Raw genomic sequence first — 23470 nt, 5'->3', positions numbered from 1 at the left:
TTCTCTATTTGCTCTCTATGTTTACTTGCTTTCTCCACCTTCAGGCTACCTTTAATTTCCTTCATTGTTTCCTTTATTCCTTCCTACCTCTGTTTGTTCCCCCTGCCTTTCTATCCTCTGTCATGCCTCATTTCTGCTCATTCCCTTCTTCTCTCTTTTCCTTGGTTGCTCCTTTGTCCCTTACATGCTCCCCCAGTTATTTCTTCCCTTTCATTTTTTCTCTTTTCTTTCTTCCATCCAGCATTTGTTACTTACTCCTCTCATTACTTTGTAGCCATGTGTGGCTCCAACCTCTGACTTTACACTTCTCTAGTGAAATATCTCTGCATCAAAACAGATTGGCTCAAAATCTGGTGCAGACATTCACGGTGTCCAGTGGATGTGTCCTAATGTACCCTTTGATTCTATGATATTATTATTTGACCAGTACTTTAGATTCTTAAGTTGCTTTTAGAAAGAAGTGCATTAACAGTGTCAGTGTTCTATATGTTGAGTGGGCGGCAGCAGGGCGCAGCCACACATCCAGTCTGATGACCTGTGCCGTACATGCACCGTACTGTACACACTGTACAGGTTGAAACATTTTTTTGGATACAATTTCTTTTGTTATTTATTCGTTTATTTTTGCTTGCCCTGTTTGCTTGTGTGTTGGACTATTCACAAAACATTTAACAACGTTTACGTGCATTTACTTTCTTTCCCTTATTTATCCTCTCTGGCCTCCTTTCATTGATCCCCTTGAGCCTTCCTTCCTACCTGCCTTTCCTCCTTTCTTTCTTCACCATTGTTTTTCCTCCCCACTCACTTGGTATTGTTTCTCTTTCCACCTTAATCCATCTTTAACCTTCTCACTTATATCCATTCCTTTCTAAGCACCAGCTCTTCAGGTTTTATTACAGAGACAAGTTTTTTTTCTCTCTCTTAACTGGGCAAGCAAAAATAAATGAATAAATCGTTGTGTATTATTGTTGCGGATAATTTAACACTTTGGAGCTATTGTGTTGCATTATTCTGCTCTGAATTACATGGCTGAGGATGACTAACAACCGCAAACACATCCAGAGTCTCTCCCATGAATGAAAATCTGAAATATAAAGACCTTTCTTGCATTCATTTCATCCGGTGCCCCTCCTACCTCATGTTATCTCTCTGTGGCAGTTTGAAAGGGAATAATGACATGACGCATCACCGTTTTCGAGCACATGAATGAAAAGACTGAACGAGCTGAAAGAGAAAAACAAAGGGACAGTTAGAAGTATAGGGAGCGGCAGAGGGAAGGCAGACAGATGGAAGGAAAGTGAGATAGAGGCAGACACCTCACAGGGACAGAGGAAGACAGACGTAGAGAGATAAATGCGATGGGGGAAGAAGAAGACAGAGACAGACGGAGAAAGAGAGACAAGAGAGGAGAGAAGAAAGAGACAGAAAGCCTGCCTCCTTATCTTACCCTGCCTTTCACAGCCAACCTCACACTGGCACTTAATACCACTTTGTGTGTGCGAGTTACAGAAAGTATCTGTGAGCATGTTTCCCTGTTTGTATGGATCTATCACTATTTTCATGATTCATTAATCACTTTATTATTTCTCTTAACTCAGAGATCACTTAGTTAAACGTCATTTCTATGAGTGCAAGGTTCTGTTCTTATTTAGAGGGAGTGTTTGCACCTGTGTGTCCACTGTGTACACAAATATGTCTACTATTTCCACATATATTTGTGTTTGCATGTACTTGATTTTCAATTAGGTGGTTTCCAAGGAAGTGAGTCTGTGATTGTGCACTCACAACAGGGCAGTAAGAGGATGGTGCTATTGTTCTCCCAGGTGGCTGTCAGTAGCTTACTCTAGGTAGCAGAAATGGTGGACACAGTAACAACCAGGGTAACTGTGGACACTCTACACAGAAAAAGAAAAAGAGCCCTGCTTTTAGAGGAGGAAAAGAGGGTGAAGAGGAAGAGTGATAGAAATTGAGATAAAACAAGTGTGAACCTCAGCCTGGCGTTCACTCAATGGAAAGAGCTCAGGGACTTGAGGTTCAAAACTGACTTGTAGTTGGTGCTATTCCTACTAGATCAGTAAGTAACACCAGTACAGTAATAAGAGTTGTTCCACCCACATAAACACATTTACCTGTAAAAGAACCATGCTGAAGTGATAAAGAGGGAAAGGTGGGGACAGAGGAGTAGATGGAGTACTTGGAGACCTAGGACTTGAATAGTCAGTGCATATGAACGTTCAGAAATTGTGAATTTGTTCAAAAATGGCAGGAAATTTATCGAGAAATATGAACTCCAAATGTGTTTATTCTGGCAGAACGAACACTGACCCAAGAGTGGACCTGTAGCACAAAACCCTATGTTAGTGCTTCTTAAAAAAATGGTGAGACTTCTAATAAATGCATCTGACATTAGTGTATTTATTCTAAGCTTCTAAGCCATTTTTAGACTTTCTCACCTGCTAATAGCACTGATAATGTTGCACGTGCATTACATGCCTACTCAGTACTGACAATGAAGGGTTTTAAAGGATGGATGTGCAAAAGATTCCTCAATCAGCATCATTCTTTTTTCTTTTTACTTAAAAAAATTTATATTTAAATTATGAATCAATCTTTAATTAGGAGCTTTTTCTGACTATTGCTTGTAGCCCAGATCAGTATAATAACAATGAGCTTAATGAATTATGTTTATGACCTGCAGCATTATGGACTACTACGAAAAGCAGAGGGGAAGGACGAAGGGTGGCAGAGAGGGAAAGGAAAAAATGTGATGAAAATAAAGGAGAAAAGAGAGTGAAAGCCAAGGAACCAACAGTTAAATGAGAAAGAAAGAATTAATGGGTGAAGAGGAGAAGAAAAAAGTAAGGGCGTGAAAGGAGAGAGGAGGAACAGATGGGCAGAGGAGAGGGAGGAAAAGAGGAAAATGAACAACGTAACTGTGGTTGCTGATGTAAACCTCCCTCAGGTTAAAACAAGATGATAATTAAAAATGTACCGCAGGGTCACACTGTGTGACTGTGTGTGTGTGTGTGTGTGTGTGTGTGTGTGTGTGTGTGTGTGTGTGTGTGGGTGTGTGGGTGTGTGTGCAATTTGTGCATATGTGTCTTACTATGCAGCCTTTATTGCTGTAGGTGAGTGTTTATATATGTGTGTGTGTGTGTGTGTGCGCGCGTCTGTGTGTGGTGGTGGGTGTGAGTAGCGGGGGTGAGGTTGTGGTGCCCATTAAAAGGTGTCCCTGCTGCAATCAGTGTACAGAGGCCTTAGGGCCTATTTGTTACTACATCAATCTGGAGTTAATGGAAACACACACACACACGCACACACACACTTGAACACAGATCCAAACACATTTCTACCCACAGAGCTAACATTGTCAGAGAGGCCGCTGAACAGCAGGACACACACATGCACGTATGAACTTGAACACACACACACACACACACACACACACACACACACACACACACACACACACACACACACACACACACACACACAGCTGGCAAGGAAAGAAGTCAACCAGGCCCACAGCAGAACACAACATACACTGTTTAGTACACAAGAAAATCATAATGAGGTCCCTTCAGTTTATAAAGTCTTGTCTCATTATTTCTTTCTTAGATTTCAGACGGCTCTTGTTGTTGTCCAAACAGCTTATAGGTTGTTTTTGTTCACATCCCTCACAGAAACATCATTTCCTCTTGCCTTCATATTAGTGCTGATGCAGCTAAAATTACATTTTTGAGGTTGATGTCAGTCGCCAATCCAAACATCCTTTCCTCTCAATCTGAAAATCAGCCTGTAAAGATGAATCAAAGTGAAAAGACTAAATTTGAAAATGTCACGGGTTTGACGGACTGCCAGTTCACATCAGTAGATAACACAGCGCTGCAGTGAGTCCTGTGCAGACTCTGTAAATACTTTACTACAAAGTAAATTGGATTGCGTACATATCTGCTCATAAGTCACTGTTAATCACCAACTAGAGGAGATAAAGGAACAAAAATGCAGTGGGACTGGAATGGGTAGAGTGCAGACAGGCAGAGAGCAGGAGGCCAGCAGAGCAGCCTGGTGCTCAGAGAGACACCATCTTTCATCTGTCTGACCCAAGACACGAAATCCCTACCAGCTCCAGGGCTGCTGTTCTGTAGTTGAACCTGACCTCTGACTTCCCCATGGACATATAGACAATGTCCCTACAGGGTTCAGTAAAGTATCTCTTTATCAAGCCTGCAGGAACCACTCCAGCTGGTGGGGTGATTTTGGCATGTTGGCCACAGTCAGTACTGCAGATCATGTGACACCCACGGGCTCCAAAGGAATCTTTCCCATACATAATCACTACAAAAGAATTGATGGTAAAGGAACATATCCAAAGCAGTCAGAGAAGGGCTCTGATGCTGGTCCAGTGTCCCTAGGAATTGTATTTATGTTGAACTATTCTGTACCTCAGGGTTATAGCCAATGTCAGCGCTCAATGCCAAAGCAGGAAATACTGTATTCTTTATGTGAGGCAAAACATAAGGGTCTAGAGGTCAGGGTGTTGGGTGGAGAAATAGTGAATTGATTTTTTTTTTTAACTCACCTTCTTATATAACCAATTGTATATAACAATTATTCCCTAAGACTTGACCAACACAGACTTAACCATGTTAGATGCCTAACTTCAACTGCACTTTATATGCCATAAGCACAAGAAGCACAAGAAAACCTCTTTCAGAGCCAATAATACATTTATCAATAAATGGGGGAAAATTCCCAGTGATAGCCCCCTAGAAGAGACAGAGAGACAAGAAAAGCGCTTCACCTTTGGGATTATCATGAACAGAAAATCAAATCAGCTAAATCTGTGCTGCATTGTCAGATAGAAAAGAGGTACCTCTTCCATGCACAGGGTCAAGGTGGAAATACAGCTGTGCTTTAAAGTACTTTAGTGTAACTTTGTAATCCACGCCACATGCACCGGCCAAAAAAATATAACGACAATGTCAAGGCTAAGGAGCTGGAGAACTGTGACTGCTCAGACTGGACTGCCTTTGTTCTCTCCTACAAGTTTCTGATGCCGGTGGAGATTGTTGAGAGTGAAGAGGCCTTGAAGCAAATTGAAACATGCATGTAGTAAAGCCACTTGCACTGTAAACCTTGAAGGCAGTCAGCCAGGAGTCGAGCATGGAGCGTATTTGCATTGTGTAACATAAATTGATTAATATCATAAATTGATGAGCATCAAAGCTTCAATGTCATATGACATATTTATCAACATTACAGCCGCTGAGAGTGGAGCAGCAGCAGGTCCCTAGTAGCCGAGGACGTGAGACAAGGTGAGCTCGTGAAATAGTGGTTAACTCAGGTTATTACAGGAAGTGATTTTACATTGAGGTGTCACAGAGCTCATGGTAAAGACTTTTCAACCTCGGAGCAACATTTAGCCCTTTTTCTCAGCCAGCTAGCAGACCATGTTTGGTATCGACAGATTCGTTGCAAGCTCAAAATTCATATGATACCACTGACTTCATGCTAGCTGAAAAATTGAGCCTGCATCAGCTTTCAAAAGAGAGGAATATTAATGCCTCATGATCCACCACCATCCTCATCAGCATTGTATTTTTCACTTATAGTTCATTAAATTATGTTAGATAAAGGCCTACCAGTAGGCTGCAGTGTAATTTTTGGCCTATTCAAACTGAGCTGATTTCATTTAAAAGATAGATTTCAGCTTAAGTTAGGCTTTTGAACCACTACACTGTGAGTTTAGAGTAAAAGCACTGAAACTGTACAGACTGCAATGTTGTAAGATAGAGCTTACTGGGATTCCCTTTGTCTCTGCAAGTAAAACATGACTTTAATGAAGTCTTGTTCAGTTGTGTTTTATTATGCAGTATAGCAAGCATTTTCTCGATGCAGGGGTTAGAAAACTAAGATGGTATTTTTCGGCTCTGCCTTATACCTTGGGAATGATAAATATTTAAATATGGAGAAAATAATGCTCATGATACTCCAAGCAAATCTCATTAAACCATAGTAAAAGTATCACAAAGTAATTATAAACTACAGTTTGTAGAGAAAAGAGGGTTGAAATGTGGTGACATTTCACATTGTGCAGTCTTGAGCACATATCACAGATTATTATTACTTATATTACACAATAGATTAACGTGCATGGTTGCTGGATTAATTAGTTGTAAAGAATTTCAAAAGATGCGTGAGAGACATGGCTCAGGAGAGGAAGGTGGCCCACAGAGACTGCTTATGTACAGGGTCCTGAATTTTGCACTACACGCCTGAAGGTGGACCTTTTCACTGTCACTTGTTTCACAAATAAAAAAAAATACATTTTTCTTTAAGTCTTACAATGTTGCTATCAGGGGTTGACGTGCAATGTTGAGCAATGAATCAAAACCTACGCTGCAGATTTCTCCTGTTAAACCCTTGCATCAAATAACATTCTTTAGCTTGTAGGGTTCAGTTATGCCTGAAGGTTAAGCTGGAGTGGCACGTGAGCGGACCCTCTCAGATGTGAAAGGGCAAAAGTTGAAGTGTCCACAGCGGTGTCCCAGTAGGGCTCAGAAATGCCGCGCCATGAAGAAACACCACAAAAGTGAACACTTCACACCAAAGGTGGAGACATTTTTAAAAAGAGGACCTCAAGGATTACCACTTTAATTTAAGAATAAATAAGTAGAGAGGGGGTGTTGGTTCTTACCAGGCGTGATTTCTATCACTGTGTCCTGCCTCTCTGGGGGAAAAAGGACCTTGGGAGGCTGAGTGGTTTGGAGAGCTGTTGGAAACAGAGAGAGAAAGATATACAGAGAGGAAGGTTAATTATCAGAAGTAAGTGAGTTTCAAACTAATGAGCTTTGGTTCAGGTGGACACAGCATCATAATATTGGATCATCATTCTTATAAAACAAATCTTGTATCTAAAACCACAAAGGTAAAGGAGAAAATACACTTTATTTCTCAATTCAGAGAAACATTCATATTATCTGTCCAACTATTAATATGTATGACTGACTTGAAAAGAAAAAAAAAACAAAAAACGAAAGCATATCTTAATTCTTGAAAGAGAAAAGTTAGATTGAGTATTTCATTTATTAACTGTGGCAAGTGAAATCTTCAAACGTCAAAAGGAAGTCCTCTTCTTTTCAATCAAAACAAAACAAAACTGAAGCACCGGCTCTACTTTATGTAGCACTACTTCTTGGATAAGCACAACTGAGGAGGTGGTACGAAGACTAGAATAGAATAGAATGCCTTTTATTGTCATTGGACATCTTTTACATGTACAACGAGATGGAAAGCATCTCCTTCTCCAGTGCAACATGAATAAATATACAACATAGAATAGAATAAAGTAAAATAAAATAAGATTAAATTAAATAAGTTTAGTGCAAGTCAAAATGTAAAAGGAAAGTATTACAACAACATGAAGAGAAAAAAAAACAAAATACAAGGGGGGAGGGGGGGGGGGGGGGGGGGGGGGGGTAAGGTGCACAGTTCAAGAGGTACTAGAGCTGGAGAGTGAGAGTTGGGTTAGCCTGAGAAACACACTTCCGATGTGGCTGTAAAACTACACAGCTACACTGTTTTGTGAGGGAAAAGTCCGGGTAGAGATCTGACCTTTGCTCTGCCAATTGATCACTGCCCTACAGCATCACAAAGCCAAATATAAAGAGACCTGTCACAGCTACGAGACACTGCCTCAGCCACAGAGGCAGCTCATTGGACAGCTTGTCTCACCGAATAATTTCTTTCTCTCTGTGCAGACAAACAAGATGACTGAGTGAGTTTGGACTCTGATGAGCAGGAGACAGGAGTCTCTGCCTCCACCTGATCTGATCAGCAATGCTCGTTGCTGCCCAACACCTTTCCCCACACAACCTCCAAGTGTCTAATAATCCACTGATGTTTTTCAGTATTTTCATTCCTCTTTGAAAGCTGTGTGAGAGTATATGCAAATTCCAAATACATTCCTCTGACGACCATACTCATATAGCCTACTGATAATTTTACAAAATGACACTGAAGCAGATTGTGTAGTAGTCTAGGTTCATACATTGCATCTGTGTGTCCTCCTAAATGATGATCTTACACTGTCACAGAACAAAACTGATGAGATAAATTCAAAATTTGACTTAAAACAGGGCAGAAATGAACTACACTCAGACCAGGATTTTGGTCCAGACTGAAATACCTCAACATCTATTGGATGGCTTGCCATGAAATCTGGATGCAGACATTCATGGTCCCCAGACAATGGATCCCTAAATGGTAAATCACCTGCATTTAGATCGCGCTTTTTAGAAAAAGCACTTTACAATTTGCCTCTTTTCACCCATTCACACACACACTCACACACTGATGACGGCAAGCTACCATGCAAGGTGCTGGCCCAACCACCAGAAGCAAGCTGTGGCCCCTCAGGATGAATTCGAATGACTTCACTGAGCCATTATTTTGTATATTTTTGAAAACTAAGTGACATTCCCATCATCCTCAGCTGTGCATATTGATCAGTGCTAACTAGCAAATGTTAGCATGCTAACATCCTAAACTAAGATTATGAACATAGTATATTTTCTACATGCTAAACATTAGCATGTAGGCATTTTCACTGAGAGTATGTTAGCTCACTAATGCTTGTTAGGCAAGTAGCTCAGACAGGTTAAAATGGCGATCGTCTTATTTCATTCACACTGCCAAACCCAAATATGTCTGTCAGTGGGAAAATGATGCCACTTGAAAACTGCTATCTGTTTTGATCTTTCATTAAATATCAGAGATCAGCCACTAGGGTTTCAGAGCTGTAATATGTGAAAAAGGTCCTTTTAAAAGTCATTTAAATGTCAGATGTTTTTGGAGGAGAGATGTGCTGAAGCAACTCAATAAAAGGGTGCAGTCCTTTTGAAAATGCACACTCATGGAGACAGCACGCTACAATATGTTCATTCGATGATGAGTCAGTATCCCCCAACTATTCTCTGTTTAAATATTGGTTTGCTTGTAATTATATTTCTGGTATTGTAACACTAAAAACCACTGAAACAAAGCTAAGTGATCAAATCAGATGTAGGAGAGGACAGTTGGGAGGTGCTTCAACACCTAAAACTGTTTAATTACTGAGTTTCAATGGAGCTTAAGTTCTCCTTTCCTTTTCTTTTCCACCTTGCTTTTTAAACTTTTCTCTCCATTAACACTGTCAATCCCCCTACCATTCGATCCGTCTTTCTGTTTCTCTGATAAGACTGATAGTTTCATTTGCATTCTGAAGGTTCAGCTGCTCCCTTTTAAGATTAATGAGACAACCTTTCACCTACTCTCCTGTTCTGTCCTCTATTCCCATGCTATGCCTCTCCTCCCTTTCCTTTCTTTGTGTAGACTTTTAGTTTTTGCTGTCAGTTTTTAAGTTTTCATTACATGACAGAACATACTGCATGGCTTTTCATGGCTTTAAGATGGCTACGAGTCATTAAGGTTGGGTGTCCACAGGTGTATTTTCCTGCACCTGCCTGGTATTTTGGTGACTCATTGTGAACATGACTCTGTCAGAGTGAGAAGGGGGCACAGTGGGAATAGTGTCATAGTGATTAAGTAGTGGTGCAGTGCGTCTCTCCAACATACATTCATGTCTTCATCAAATGACGCACATCTAACAGATCCTACTCATACGTTTGCCTTACTCTTTTCTGTTTGTGAGGTAAATTGTCCTTTTAGATTCACACAGTGTCTCTCCAGCAGCACTATCAGGCACAAAATTACCAAAAAGCTGCCACAACACCAGATGCACCAACATCACATGCCATGAATTCACAAAAGCCAACCTTGTGAGTGTTTGAGGTCTGTGTTAACCGGAATATAAATCTGAATATCAAAAGGTGTGTGGTGAATAGATGATAATGATGGGGTTGCTGTTTACTTTTAGCACACAGCATCATAGAAACACACACATACACACACACACAAGCATGCATTTGAGATCTTTGAACTTTTCATAATGGTTGCTTGTCTTGGAAATTACAGTACGCTGCTGATGTGGAAAGTGTGTTTTTGTCTTGGTCTGCATGTGTGTGGGGAAAGTGTTATTAGGTTAGAGGCAATGGCTGACTTTCTCCCATGTCTGAGGAACCATGAATATTAGGCAAAGCAGCAGCTTAAATTTTTGCTTGCAACAATCAACAAGATAGAGATTTTATAGTTACACATACTGTGTGATGTCTGAATAAATCCTCAAAAAATGAGACTTCCAGATATAGAAAGCGAAACTGAAAACACCTCTCAGTCAAATTTGTGCTTTAGGCCTTAGTGAATAAATCTAAAGCTGCATCAGTAGATGTTTTTGGTCATTTGGGTCCAATAAACAACACCGTAAATGCAACACTGACCTAAAGTTGTTATAATGCATGCATTAGCAAACAATTGTCTGTTGACACATACAGCAGACATTAGCATTAGACTTTAGAAACTAGGCTAAATTTCGTCTCCCTACAAGCTCTGTTTTGGTCACCACCAACTCCAGAGAACTCTTGCTGGCTGAGAGAGCTGCCAGATGCTCCTCTATGTTCACCACCTGGTGCCAAAAAAAGTGTCTAAAACCAGCTGCCTACTGCTGGAGATTGATTGATTAGAACAGAGTTATGGGCTGTAGCACAAAAACAATCAAGGGAAACTGACTGGGCAATTGGGTCATAATTTTCTCTGGGTTTGACATTATGCATAACACCTTTACTGATTTAATGAATCTGATATGTGGTTAATTATATTCAGGATATTTATTTGTCCGGCTTTACATTTCCTGTGTCTTGAGTCATCTCAAGAAGTCAGATAGATGACTTTGTTTAAATGTCTGTAGGGCTGCATCTAATGGTTTTGTTCATTTTCATCGATTAATCAAGTGTTTTGTCTATACATGTCCAAAAATGAGTGTTTAATATAATTTCCTTTACATTTTTTGTAAAGTCCAAGTTGATGTCTTGTTTTATCTGATTAACAGTCTAAAACCAAAAGAAAGCAGCAAATTAATTGTAAATCAAATAATTTCCAATTAATTTTCTGTTGACTGACCAGTCAATCATTTGACAAATCATTTCAGCCCTAAATGTCAAGAATATTATAAGAAATGCCCAAACCAAATGGTATTATTGATACTAGCAATGAATGTTGCTTGCAACCTTGGCAGTTTGTGAGCTATTAGAAAGTCTACCCGCATACACAGGGACCTTTTGGAGGGGAGGGACTACTGCCCAGTCACCAAAATGAAGGGAAAGGTCTTGGTTTCACATGTATTTTGTTGATATCAGCAAAATACAAAACAAACGTTTATTGATGGAACACATGAAAGGTCACGCTTGCAATTGGGTGTATTCGATATTTACAATTTGACAGTCAGATGTAGCAACTGCCCACAACAAATTCCCCATTTGGAAGTGCAAAAATCATTATATATGTTACTGTTAAAAACATGGAACTTCTGTGATCTACATGTTAATGATGGACACAGACCAGACGAACTAAAGACTTTTAGACAAAGCTGCAGCTGTCTCAGTGCAGTGCTGCTTCGTTTGCACTTTGTATTTCAAATAAGATTTGAACTTTTCCAGTAAGGTAGTGCAGTAGCACATTAGGTCAGACAGAGCAATAATCTCTAGACAGACCACAGACAGAGTAGGCAAAGTTTGTTTTGGTGTGTTATCTCCTACTGTTATCATTACAGGGGATATAAATCTGGCAGCTTCTTGAATTTAAAGTTGTGTCTGAGTGTGTGTGCATGTGTGTCATCAGATCTTACGTGAGTGCCAGAAAGTTTAGACTAACTTTTCTGTGATTTAAGAACATTTTGACGGTATCTGAATCATCCCGATCTGATAATTTCAGCCCTCCAGGTGTTTCAAGTAGAATCAAAACAAACACTGTGTTTGCAGTCTTTATCTCCACAGATGGAATGAATACAGCTTGTGTTCCAGACCAAATTTAACCTTTTTCCACTCAAGACAGTAAAATTCACAACAGAGGAAACATTTCTTTTACAACAGAACACAAAAGGACATTTCTTACAATTTTAAACAATATTCACAGTTATATCCCCATCTGCTCAACATGATGTTAATTATTCCTGCGATGTGGCCTTAAAGGTTTTGTACTGCAAATGGAATGACCTCAACATTTTAAGGATCACTTCATTTTGGCCTTTTGCTGCTTTCTGTCTAGTCAAACTACACAACACTTTCTTTCTCATCTGACCTTTGACACCATGGACATTTTATTTTGACACAGGGGGGAGAGTTTTCCTCAGATGTATTATAAAAGTATTAACTCATACGGGCACTCAGACTCAAAAAGGCAGAAGATGTAAGCGCAGTGGTTCTATATTAATATCATCACAACTGATTAATATGAAAACAGGTCAGTCGTGGTTCAGATTAATAAAAAAAAAGAGAAAAGAAAGAAAGAAAGGAAAACCTTTATGTTTTAAAGGAACCGTCCATGAGTTGTCTTCTAAACACAAAAATCTTAGTGTGGATGAATTTTCTTCCTGGTAAAACACTTCCAAAGCTGTTTTTCTTCAACAGGAACTTGTATTACATTAACATTTGCCAGCTTGCAGACCATCTTTCCTGCACTTGGTAGCATAAACTAGCCATAGAAATAAACAGCTGAAATACTGTACACGAACCTCAATCCTATACTTTAATAAATTATTTGAGCAGACAGCTTGGACTAAATTACAGTGTCAGCCTTTTTCTTCTCTAAAAACAACATTGAAAAATGTGCACATTTAGTGCTGTTCAGTGTGCATAATCAGATACTGTATTCTGTATCTCAAATTGATTTGACCTTTTGGGAAATTATGAAATGTCTGGTGAAGCAGAGGAGCGGGAGACATTTATATAACGTCCTGATACATTTCAACTTGTATGTCGTGCCCTATTCACAGCAAGTCTAATTTATTCCTGCCAGAATCCACTCTGATTTGACTTCATGTGTTTTTTTTCTTTTGTTCTTCAGAATCAGAATGACTGGAGTCGGTCACTCTGATGGTGGACCTCTGAGGGGAAACAGTTTCATTGGTTTGATGCAAAGCAAATAGCCAGATTCTTATTATGCAACAATGTCCCATTAGCAAATACTGAGTGAAGTTCTGATGTTAAACAGATTAATGTAAACCAGTAAACAAGTCCTTAGTCCTTTGTTTCTGCAAAAACTGAGGAATCATGAAAGCAACACGGCAGAGCAGGGGTGTTAAAATACTGACAATTTCATTCCTCTTTAAGATCTTAGCTAGCTAGTTAGCGCACTGTCTGCACAACAACAATCTTTTCACTGTGTGTGTATAAGACTGCGTGTTTTTGTGGGTGTGTGTGGGTAAGAACATCTTCTTCTCACAGAATTTTTGTGTGTGTATGTGTGTATTTGTGAATCACTCATGTCCTCTAAATGGACAGAGAATTAACATGTCATTGAAAACAAACCCTTTCAGAGTCAGAGTGTGTGTGTGTGTGTGTGTGTGTGTGTGTGTGTGTGTGCTGAGTGGGCCTGCACATGTGCTCTGAGTTAGGGGATGAATGCACGCCAACAGAGTGTACCCACTGAAATGCAAATGCTCTTGTGTAGGTGTGTGAGCATGTCTGTAGATGTGTAAGTGCAAATCTCTGCATGTCTCAGCCATGCAGGTTTTAACCTGTGACGCTGTGTGTGAGAGAGAGAAAGAGCATATACGTATATGATTGTGCTGTCATGTATGTATGTATGTATGTCTGTATGTATGTATGTCTAAGCTGTGATAGTTTCTGTTTGAGATGTGAGTCAGCTGAAGTCAGCTGTCTCCCTCTAATGAGTGACAGGCTTTTACTGTCTGTGAGTAATGTTTTTGAGTTTGTTCAGTTAACCGCCTCTTTTTTAGCATAATGAGAACATAGACACAAAGTCACTGATGTGTTTGAGAAGATCATCAGCTCTTCTGTTTCACTCTGAGTTGTTAACACAAGAGGCCAACATAAACCAGAGGACTCTCATTTTCCTCCCCACCTGTTCAGCGGTGAAAATCTGTAATTTGCATTGAGGGGTATCACCTGGAGCATGGACCTGATAGGCTTGATTGAAATTCAGAGAGAATTATATACTCTGTACTTTGAGATGGTGCACAGCTAAAGAAAAGTGGATGGTGGAAAGCAAAAACAGCAGAGGGTAATGCTGCATCCATATCTGGGGGTATGGGAAAGATTTCCACATTTAAGATTGACTTAAATTGATAGATCACAATCTTTCTCTAACCTTAACCAGATATTTTGAAAAGAAAACATTATCCTGTTGTAATTACAGTACCTCCACATTTTCTATTGCACTTTAGATGTATTTAAATGTAATTTCTGGGAGACAAGGTCATCATGTGAGTGTTGAAAAAAAATCTATGTGGTGAAGTTAGAACTGTATCCATTAGCACTGAATTACCTCCAGTTGTGCATTTTGGTTGATATAAAGCACCGTTAGTTTGCTTTGCAAGGATTTCAGAATTATTTAAAGACAACTCAGGTATTAAAACTTAGAGAAAAATGAGTATCCTTGACGTATTCATGACTTGGACATTGATGTGAATGTATTTCCATGTCAGCAATTGATAATTGTTGCAAGTACAACGTGGTGAGAATGCAGCATAAAGCCACCCTGAATGACTAATGACGCACTGTGTCTTCAGTGATAGCTGGGTAGCATTATGTAAACCAGCCTTAATGTTGTGGTCTAACCATTCAGTAATAAAAGTTGTCCCTGGGCTAAAACCTATTAAATTCCATGAATGCAGTGCAGAAGATGTTACTAGGGTGTTAATATTTTGGGTATTTTTTTTTTTGTATTTTTACTTTTATTTTATTTAAACTGTAACCAACATAAAACTACAATAATTATTTGATATCACACAGTATGTACCTTGAGAATTATGAGAGCAGAGAATATGGATAACTTTGGTTCTGGTTATTATTATTACGGTATACAATAAATGGTCTGATCTTCCTAAAACACGGGGAGCCCCTTTAAATGTTGTCACAAAGCAGATCTGACACACACATTCTTGGATTCCAGAATCTACTTAGAAAATGTGAAGGGTGTTGTGTGAAATACACATTAGGCCTATTTCTGATGCAACCACCACTCTTTGGAGAGAGCACGTGCCCCCAGGGTGGAACACACTGTGTAGCGCAAGTGTGTGTGTGTGTGAGATCGATGGGCTTTAATGTGACCCTGGTGCAAGTGCTGAGGTAGGGGAAACATTAAACCCAAGTACACCTCTCTCTTTTCACACACACGCACACATCGGCGTATGCATTGTAGGCCATTAGCGCAGATACCATCTGTTCCGGAGCGGTGCCACACTGGAGGGACACCCTGATGGAGGAAACAAGCGCTCTCCCTTAACTCTGCACATAGAGCTGAATGATTAAAGGCATAAATTACAAATGAAGGGCTCTCTAGAGAGGGGAGGAGGTTGCAGAGGAAGAAGAACAACACTTGATGAGCTTGGATGTGACAGGTACCAGGTGAACAAATTTAATTGGCTAAAGCCTCATCTAGGATTTACAGAGTATGTAGGATCATATTACAGCAAAGTCTTCTCTGCAAAAGACAGAGGACATCGCTATGCATTTGATTTGCTAAAGCAGATGGATTTTTGCAGAAAATGTAATTAACGTATTAATCAGGGGTGTTTTATTTTTGATTCAGTGTAGTGTGTCCTTTTTCTAAATATCCTTTATATTTGATATCAGTGAAAAAAGTATCACGTGACTTATTTCCTTACACCTTGAGATGGTTTTGCTGAAAGTTTTAAAATTTTTAAACTGCTATCAGAATACTGTGCTGGATGAATCTCTGTGCCTCTGGTAGATCTTTCTCTTTGGTGTGTCTTAAAAGTGAGAAATTGAGAGTGTTGTTCTAAGCCCAATTGATTATTTAATTTCAGCATGCCAAGTTTCTCTAGTGGATTGATAAAATGGATAAAGGAGAAAGCTGTTTAGAATAACTTCAAATCACAGAAGATCTCTCTGCCTTAGAGACATCAAATGTAGCTTGTCTTTGATTTTCAGCAACACATGAATATAATAAATGTAAAACAGTCACAATGAAAAAAGTTCTGCAACAGAATCATGAAAAGGATCAATCCAAGCCTGCTGCTGCTGCTGAGTCTCAACAGAGGATAAAATGTTTTTCAAAGAGTAACAATGGTAAATCCATTTGTGACCCTAGAGATCTCTTTCCATGTCGCCTGCTGAAATATATCACAGGCAGATGTAACATGACATCAGAAAAGTGTGAGAGCAGGAGGAAAATAAGATAAAGTAAAAGGATCCAAGTCAAAAACAGAAAGGAAATCAGCACAAAGACAGGCGATAAGTAGAGTACAGACACACACAATATGAACCAGCTCCTTGAGAAGCACAGCTGGCCTTGCCACCACTCTGTCATTTAGCCACCATCACCTCAGCATGTGTGTGTGCTTGAGACTATATAGTTAGTGATTCTAATTAGTTGATTTAAATCAGTTAAGGGACTCTTACCTAACTGCCGCTGGTCCCATCGACAGCATGGATGGGAACACACACTATTTCCAGCGTAGGGGCTGAGGGTGGCTCAACCACCCATGGAGATTTAGCTAATTATCTTTCTGCTATCTGTAGGCTATAGCTCTCTCTCTCTCTCTCTCTCTCTCTCTCTCTCTCTCTCTCTCTCTCTCTCTTACAAAGGCATACACTGAGCAGGTGTGATAACTATCAGGACATTTAAGTATCAAGCCACTGCATCAACTTTTTAAAAGTCTTTTAAATTTCTGGCATCTTGCAGATGCACACACTGAACTCTCAGTTGTCTTGAAAGTGGGGAAGAAGACTGTGATGCAAAAATAATAACAATGAGTAAATAAATCAGTAAAGGTTGTTATGAAGTTTTCATTTAGACCAGCCAAACCAATTTTATACTCTTTATTGCTTTGTGAGTATTTTTAACATTAAGTGTATTTTTATATAATGTCAAATGTCTTTTCATCATGTAATTAAAGAAAAAGTCAATTTATTAAAGCTCAGGTCTTGTTTTTCTTTCTGTTATCTTCATAACATGGTACTCACAAAGTTAACAGATAAGATCTGGGGACTTAGCAACATTGCTAAAAAGAAACAAGATTCATGTTAAGGGGAAAAATGCAATTATGACCCAAACCCTCCGTTTGTCACAGTTCACAGACCGGATTCCTGGTTCAACTCAGAGTATTCTATTATTACTGTTGTTATTGTTATTTTAGGTGCACTGCCTTTTGTTTTCCCTCTAAATTAAGAGGTTTTGAAAATCTATCTTTACTTGTCTTGTTTACAACCTGTCTGATCATATGTGTCTGCTCATGTTTCTTGATCTATTAGACTTCTTTTAGCGATAACTCAATGAGTTTCTTCCTCTTTTTTTCTGCCGTTCTTTGATTTTCTCTTGACATTATGTAGTATTTATGTTATGGAGCAGTGCGTGAGGTACTTTAGGTAACTTTGACCTACAGAGACCCTTGTACAACTTTTAAAAAGGTAAGTCAGGCCAAAATGTTGATTATGATGACAAATGCATATATGACATTGAACAAGAAGTCAGGTCTGTGTGTGTATGTGTGTGTGTGTGTGTGTATGTGTGTAACTGCGTCTGCTGAGAGGTGATAAGACCTTTAATAATGAGCTTGTTCGTTCTATCATCAGTCAATGCACTGTCAGTGTCTCGGCCGTATTCAATCATTAATACATTTTTCATTTAAACACACAGACATTAACAGGGACAGAGAGAGAGAGAGAGAGAGAGAGAGAGAGAGAGAGAGAGAGAGAGAGAGAGAGAGAGAGAGTAAATGAACACTGAAAATGGTAGAGCAAGGTCCAGACAGTGACAAAGTCTCTCTCTCTCTCTCTCTCTCTCACACACACACAAACGTTCTGTCAGGAGGTAGGTCATACTGAGTCACTAAACTGTACATTTACACACCACCCTCCTCATAAGCACACACACCTTCATCTTCCGTCATTAGAGTGAATTTTCTGAATTAAATATCACTTCATTTCCTGAGAGGAGAGCTTGTCATTGGATGAATTATGGGAAACATCTTTCTCTCTCTCTCCCGCACCTCTCAATTAATTTAATTTTTATCCTTCAAGAGAAAACAAACTCTGTGCCCAGTGTGAATGCTCACTGTCGGTGGTGCATGAAGCACGTTGTTGCAATCTGCTGCAATTTGTGGCTTTAACGAAACTGATGTTATTTCAATAACACTTCCTGAAGTTTGGCTCACAAATTTTCATTGTTTCCAGTGACTGCCTGAAACAAGCACCATGGCAAATTGGGAGATAACAACAGAATCCATATTCCTTCAGTCTAACACACACACACACCCACCCACACCCACCCACACACACACACACACACACACACACACACACACACACACACACACACACACACACACGCACACACACACAAGCCTAATGAGGATAGAGGTGGCTGCCAAAGAACAAGGTAAGCATATCACACACACAAACATGCATATAGAGCGACAAATACAGAAACACACACACACACACTGCCTGATCGATGGATGTCCCCTGGCCCAGTATCAACCTTGCTGTGATGCATGATGGGTGATTATTCAAACCTTTATGTTTTAACAACAAACATGTCTCTCACATCCATTTCATTAAATACTGTTGCTGGTCAATGTGTTCATCTATCATCATGAAATATGTGTTTCACATGCAGAAAGGAACACACACACACACTCACACATACACACACACAAACAAACAAAGAAAAGAGAGAAGGGACACAATGCAATGCCATACATATTCATCATGAAAATCAATGATGGGATGGAGATGTATTGATCTGCAACGTAAAAACAAGATTTTGTTAATCAATACTAAAGCCACCTGCTCATAAATAGACAATAAACACTATTAGATGTGAAAATCAATGTCAGTGCTGCAGGCGAAATGATAACCTTTTAATTTGTCATAAATCTTACAGTGTTAGTGGCTTTTTGACTTTTTTTTTTTTTTTTACCAATATTAATATAAGCCAACTAGCTTATTTTACAGTAAACAAAAACTCTAATTAGCTGGGCCCTCCAGTTTTGGGGCCACTGGAGGATATTGTTGCTAGTAACCCATTATCGTGCAAATGCATGTATGTATTAATATTGGAAAGGCTTTGTGGTACAAAGAAAACTACAAAGAATTTCCTTAAGCCTGCATTAATTTATTATTTGGCTTCTTGGGGGCAGCACAATGAGGCGTGAAAACAACACTGACATCACCTTTTAAAGTTATTGTGGCAAACTTCCAGTAAACGGTTACTTATTTACACAACTAGCAAATACGAAGCAACATTAGCGTTAATTAGGATGATGACCACACGAATTGTTCATAAAGTCCATGTTTATTTGCCAAAAAAAAAAAAGGAAAAATACCAGCTGTAGACATGTTTGCTGTGGCTAGCTAGCACTGAACTCTGTACCCACATCTTTGCCTAAATCTATGCTGCCCAGATTGAAACTCCATCTGTTTTCTGCTCTCTTCTTTGCATTGACTTCATGACCTCAGGAAAAGTGCAGGTGTGAAAAATACAGTGGAGCGAATGATCAGTTCCTGTGTCCTGGTGTTGCTCCATGCTGTCTCACTTTTCCTACAGTTACAAGTCAAAATCTCTAGCTGTGAAAATGACTATGATGCTGCTTTTAAAATATTCTTTGCATTCAGACCAGTCAGAGTTATAAAAGTTATTTAACATACTTTTTAAAGGTTTTCAGTGGGAGCAGAAAGTGTTTTCCTCACTGAGACATTATGGGCTCAGACTGGGATTTGCAGTGATATCATATAATGCATGTAGAGAGAACAGTTAGGATGGCTGGGCTCCAAAGCGTCTGTGCTCCCAGCTCCTGAGGTCATCTTCTGAAGAGCACTTAGGAAGCACTGAAGGACCCCCACAAACAGAAACACACAAGTACTGTGTATGTGCACATGTACCTGCAGACACCCTGCTGCTGTCCCCATCTGCTGACACCACACACACACACACACTGCGTCAGTACAGAGGGGGTTTGAATTCTGTCCCACTGGCACTGGCTGTGTTTACTATTGTTGACGTCTAGGTATTTTTCATTTAAGGTGTGTGTGTGTGTGTGTGTGTGTGTTACTGTGAGTACAGATTTATACCGGCACTGCAGTACTAACAAACAGCTTTTAAAATGTTTGGACTAAACATCAGAGGCAATTTGTCTAAATAAGTGAAAAGAGAGTGATCCAGATTCAAGTCACCATGCTGTCAATTAAAGGGGTCAGAGGTCATTGCTTAAATGCTCTGATGAGGCCTAGAATGAGCAGGAATGCTAGCGATAGAAACAAACATCGAACCACCCTGTCACACAATGTAACGCCAGCTTTCTTCCCAACAGAAAGAAAGTTGTGTCCATTTAATATTACAGTTTGTGGTGTGGAATTCAAAATGAGTGTTAGCAGGAAAATGTGTTGTTTCATCAGTCACTGTGTCACTGTCAGGCCTATGGCAAAGATCCTAGAGTTTTGGGAAATGATGTAAAACCTTTATTTTTGCACTGCTGTGTTTCTGATGCCACTTTGGGTCTTCCTGTACAAAGCTGGAGGGGAGGGGAGGGATTTTCTGTATCTCACTGCGAAAATTCAATAAAACCGAATCTATATAAAAAGAATGCGAGACACTTACGGGATGCTCCACATCCCTCTGGGCGTGTGTGTTTTAGGTCCTGTGTGTGTGTATGCTAGTCTCTTTCTTTCTTTTTCTTTCTTTTTTTCTTTTTTTTTCTTGTTCTGAGTGACATATGAATTCTGCATTGCTATCCAACCTTTCAGCAAACAGAAATTTATTGGACTTGATTTTCCCTCATATTTCCAGTTTTTTGGTTCAGTCCCAGGGTCACAGGATATAGAACATCTTTACAGTTGGAAAAAAGTGTCAGCTGTCAATGTTTACAAAATGATAAAAGACAAAAGAGACTTTGAAAGATGCTTCTGGAGAGTGAAGAGTGGTCCTCTCCATTTTCATGATATCATACGGCAGATGAGTCACACGTACTTTAAGACCCATCTCCAGGAGTGCTTACACAGGTATAAAAAGGGCCATATGAAATATTCAGAGCAGTGTCGTGTACAGACTCCAGACTGAGAGGATACCATGTTAGAGCTGGGACCTGGAAGCTTTATTGCTTGTTACATTACATCTTTGTTTAGTCTCTCTTCACTTAACCAATAACACAAAGGCTCAATTTGTTCTGTTATCTCTGACAATTTTTTGACAGTCTTGTATTCATCTTATATGGCAGCTGTTTCCATCTAAACAAACAGGATAAGAACTAAAGAACTGTCTGTCATTTGTGTGTGTGTGTGTGTGTGTGTGTGTGCGTGTGTGCGTGTGTGTGCGCGTGTACCTTCAGATGTCTTGTCAACAGTATATGAGTTTAGGGAGAAATGCAGAGAAATGATGACTTGAAATAAGTTTATCAGCATAATGATGAAACAATATTGATGAGTCTATATGCAAAGTTCTAAAATGTTCACATTGATCATATCTGCAAAACATTTTCTAAAAAATGTAATTGATTTGTTTTCCCACTATAATATCCTCTATTTCAATACAAAATCTCCTTTTAGCAAATAAAGCATGATAGACATTTTGGTACAGTTACGTTCAGGCAGCCTAAAGCACTTGGTTAAGGTCACGGAAACACTGGTTAAATATTAAAAAAGTCAAAAGTGACTCAAAGCAAAAGACACAACCTATTTACTTTAACGTTTGACCAAAGCAACAACAGTATCTTTCCCTAAACTAAAAAACCAAACCGCATTCTGGACTCAGGATCCACATCCTGGCACTTTATTGCCCACTATGCAACCTGGTCACTGTTTTGCTGAGCTCAATCCAAAGATTCATAACTGGTTTTCAGTACATACACCAGTTTGTCTCTTCATAAAGCCATGTCTCTACTGATTTGATCAGACCAGTGGTACGTTTACAGTTCTTCATGTTCAAATTCAGTCCCAACCTATGTCTATACACTCACTGTTCATAGGTTTAATAGCTCAGCAGCCATGATTGTTTCTGTGGGTTAAATGCTAAACAGGGACTCAAAATAAAAGGAAACCACATAGTCAAGATAGTTTAAAGACTCTGTGTTGAAGAATATACTTCCTTTGACTTCACTGAAAAAAGGCACCACCTCCTTCATGATGTCAGGAATTACCATTTTCCATGTCAGCTCCTGACAGCGTAGACTTGTAGGAATCCATGTGCCTGTGTTGTTGATGAGAAGCGGCAGGCTAATTTGTTTCTGAATTAGGGGGAAGGCCTGAGCTTTAGTGGAGGTAAGCAGTCAAAAATGAATATGTGCAGGTATAAACTATGAAGTGTTCTGGTCTGCACTGTGAGGATGTGTGTGGACCTGCATACCTAAGAGAGAGACTGTATGTGCCTCTGCGTGCATGTGTAGATAAAATGAGCTGTACAATGTGCCTCTTCAGCTAAAATTGTCTCTGAATATTTTATCTCCCATCTTTATGAATGTGCATATCAATGTGTGTGCTGACAGGCAGCAGCTGACAGGAAACTGTGTAATATAAGTGGATTATTTTCATCATCATCATGCTATGTTGAACAAGAGAAATTTGTTAAACATTAGCTTCATTCTCTCTCACTTCATAAAGTACACGTTTATTCAGCATTAAAACAGACAAACTTAGCATCCTTAACACATAAACTGATGACTTGATGTAATTAATGATTTCACTGACCATTAAATGGAAATAGCTAAAATGTGTAAATACATAGATTCAAATGCTTCTTTTAAAGTGCTTCTTCTACAGCGATGCCTGATGCTTTGAGGGGCACAGCAAAACTTTAAGTTAAAAATTAAAGGTGTAGTAGGTGGCAGTAATGCACCAAATGCTGCCTAATCTGCAAATATACCCGAAGAACAAGAGGAAGCAAAAGAAGAAGAAGAGCAAGACTGAAGGAAGTACTAATGGAAGGTTAAGTGCCATGGTCATTTGTCTAATTTTATGAATTTGTTGGGTGTTACTCAGGATCTGTCAGTGTAAAGTTGTAGAGCTGGACCAGGGTTAGCAAAGGTAATGGAGCACTGCAGGTTATTAACACTGTTATATGCTAAAAACATGAGAAAACATGGTACCAGTCAAACATCTGGACATGCTTAGTAGTTAACGTTAGCTGCTAATTGTTGTTTTCATCATCAAAACAAAACAACAACACAACACACTTGGATGTGTGGTATTTGGGACCTGTCCCTGCATTAAACATTATTTTGGCCTTTAAGGGATATCTGGACCAAACTACTTAAGATTTCTAATACCTGGATCCAGAGTGGTTGAACCAAAATGCAGTGGAAGAAAGTTCTATTATCTCTGCCGCATCTTATATTGTA

At 39.4% G+C, this 23470-nt stretch overlaps 1 protein-coding gene across 2 annotated transcripts in view; it reads right to left on the bottom strand.

Annotated features, from left to right (window-relative positions):
* The window catches only part of il1rapl2 (interleukin 1 receptor accessory protein-like 2), a 302734-nt gene that overhangs the window by 52431 nt on the left and 226833 nt on the right, over positions 1 to 23470 (bottom strand). For both annotated transcript variants that reach the window (XM_041048287.1, XM_041048286.1), the window contains exon 6: positions 6701 to 6775. In XM_041048287.1, coding sequence (XP_040904221.1) covers positions 6701 to 6775 — 75 coding nt within the window. The remainder of the gene's footprint in view (positions 1 to 6700; positions 6776 to 23470) is intronic.

The sequence above is a fragment of the Toxotes jaculatrix genome, chromosome 10, assembly GCF_017976425.1.
Source record: "Toxotes jaculatrix isolate fToxJac2 chromosome 10, fToxJac2.pri, whole genome shotgun sequence".
Lineage (NCBI taxonomy): Eukaryota > Metazoa > Chordata > Actinopteri > Toxotidae > Toxotes > Toxotes jaculatrix.
This window is presented reverse-complemented; position numbering and strand designations above follow the sequence as displayed.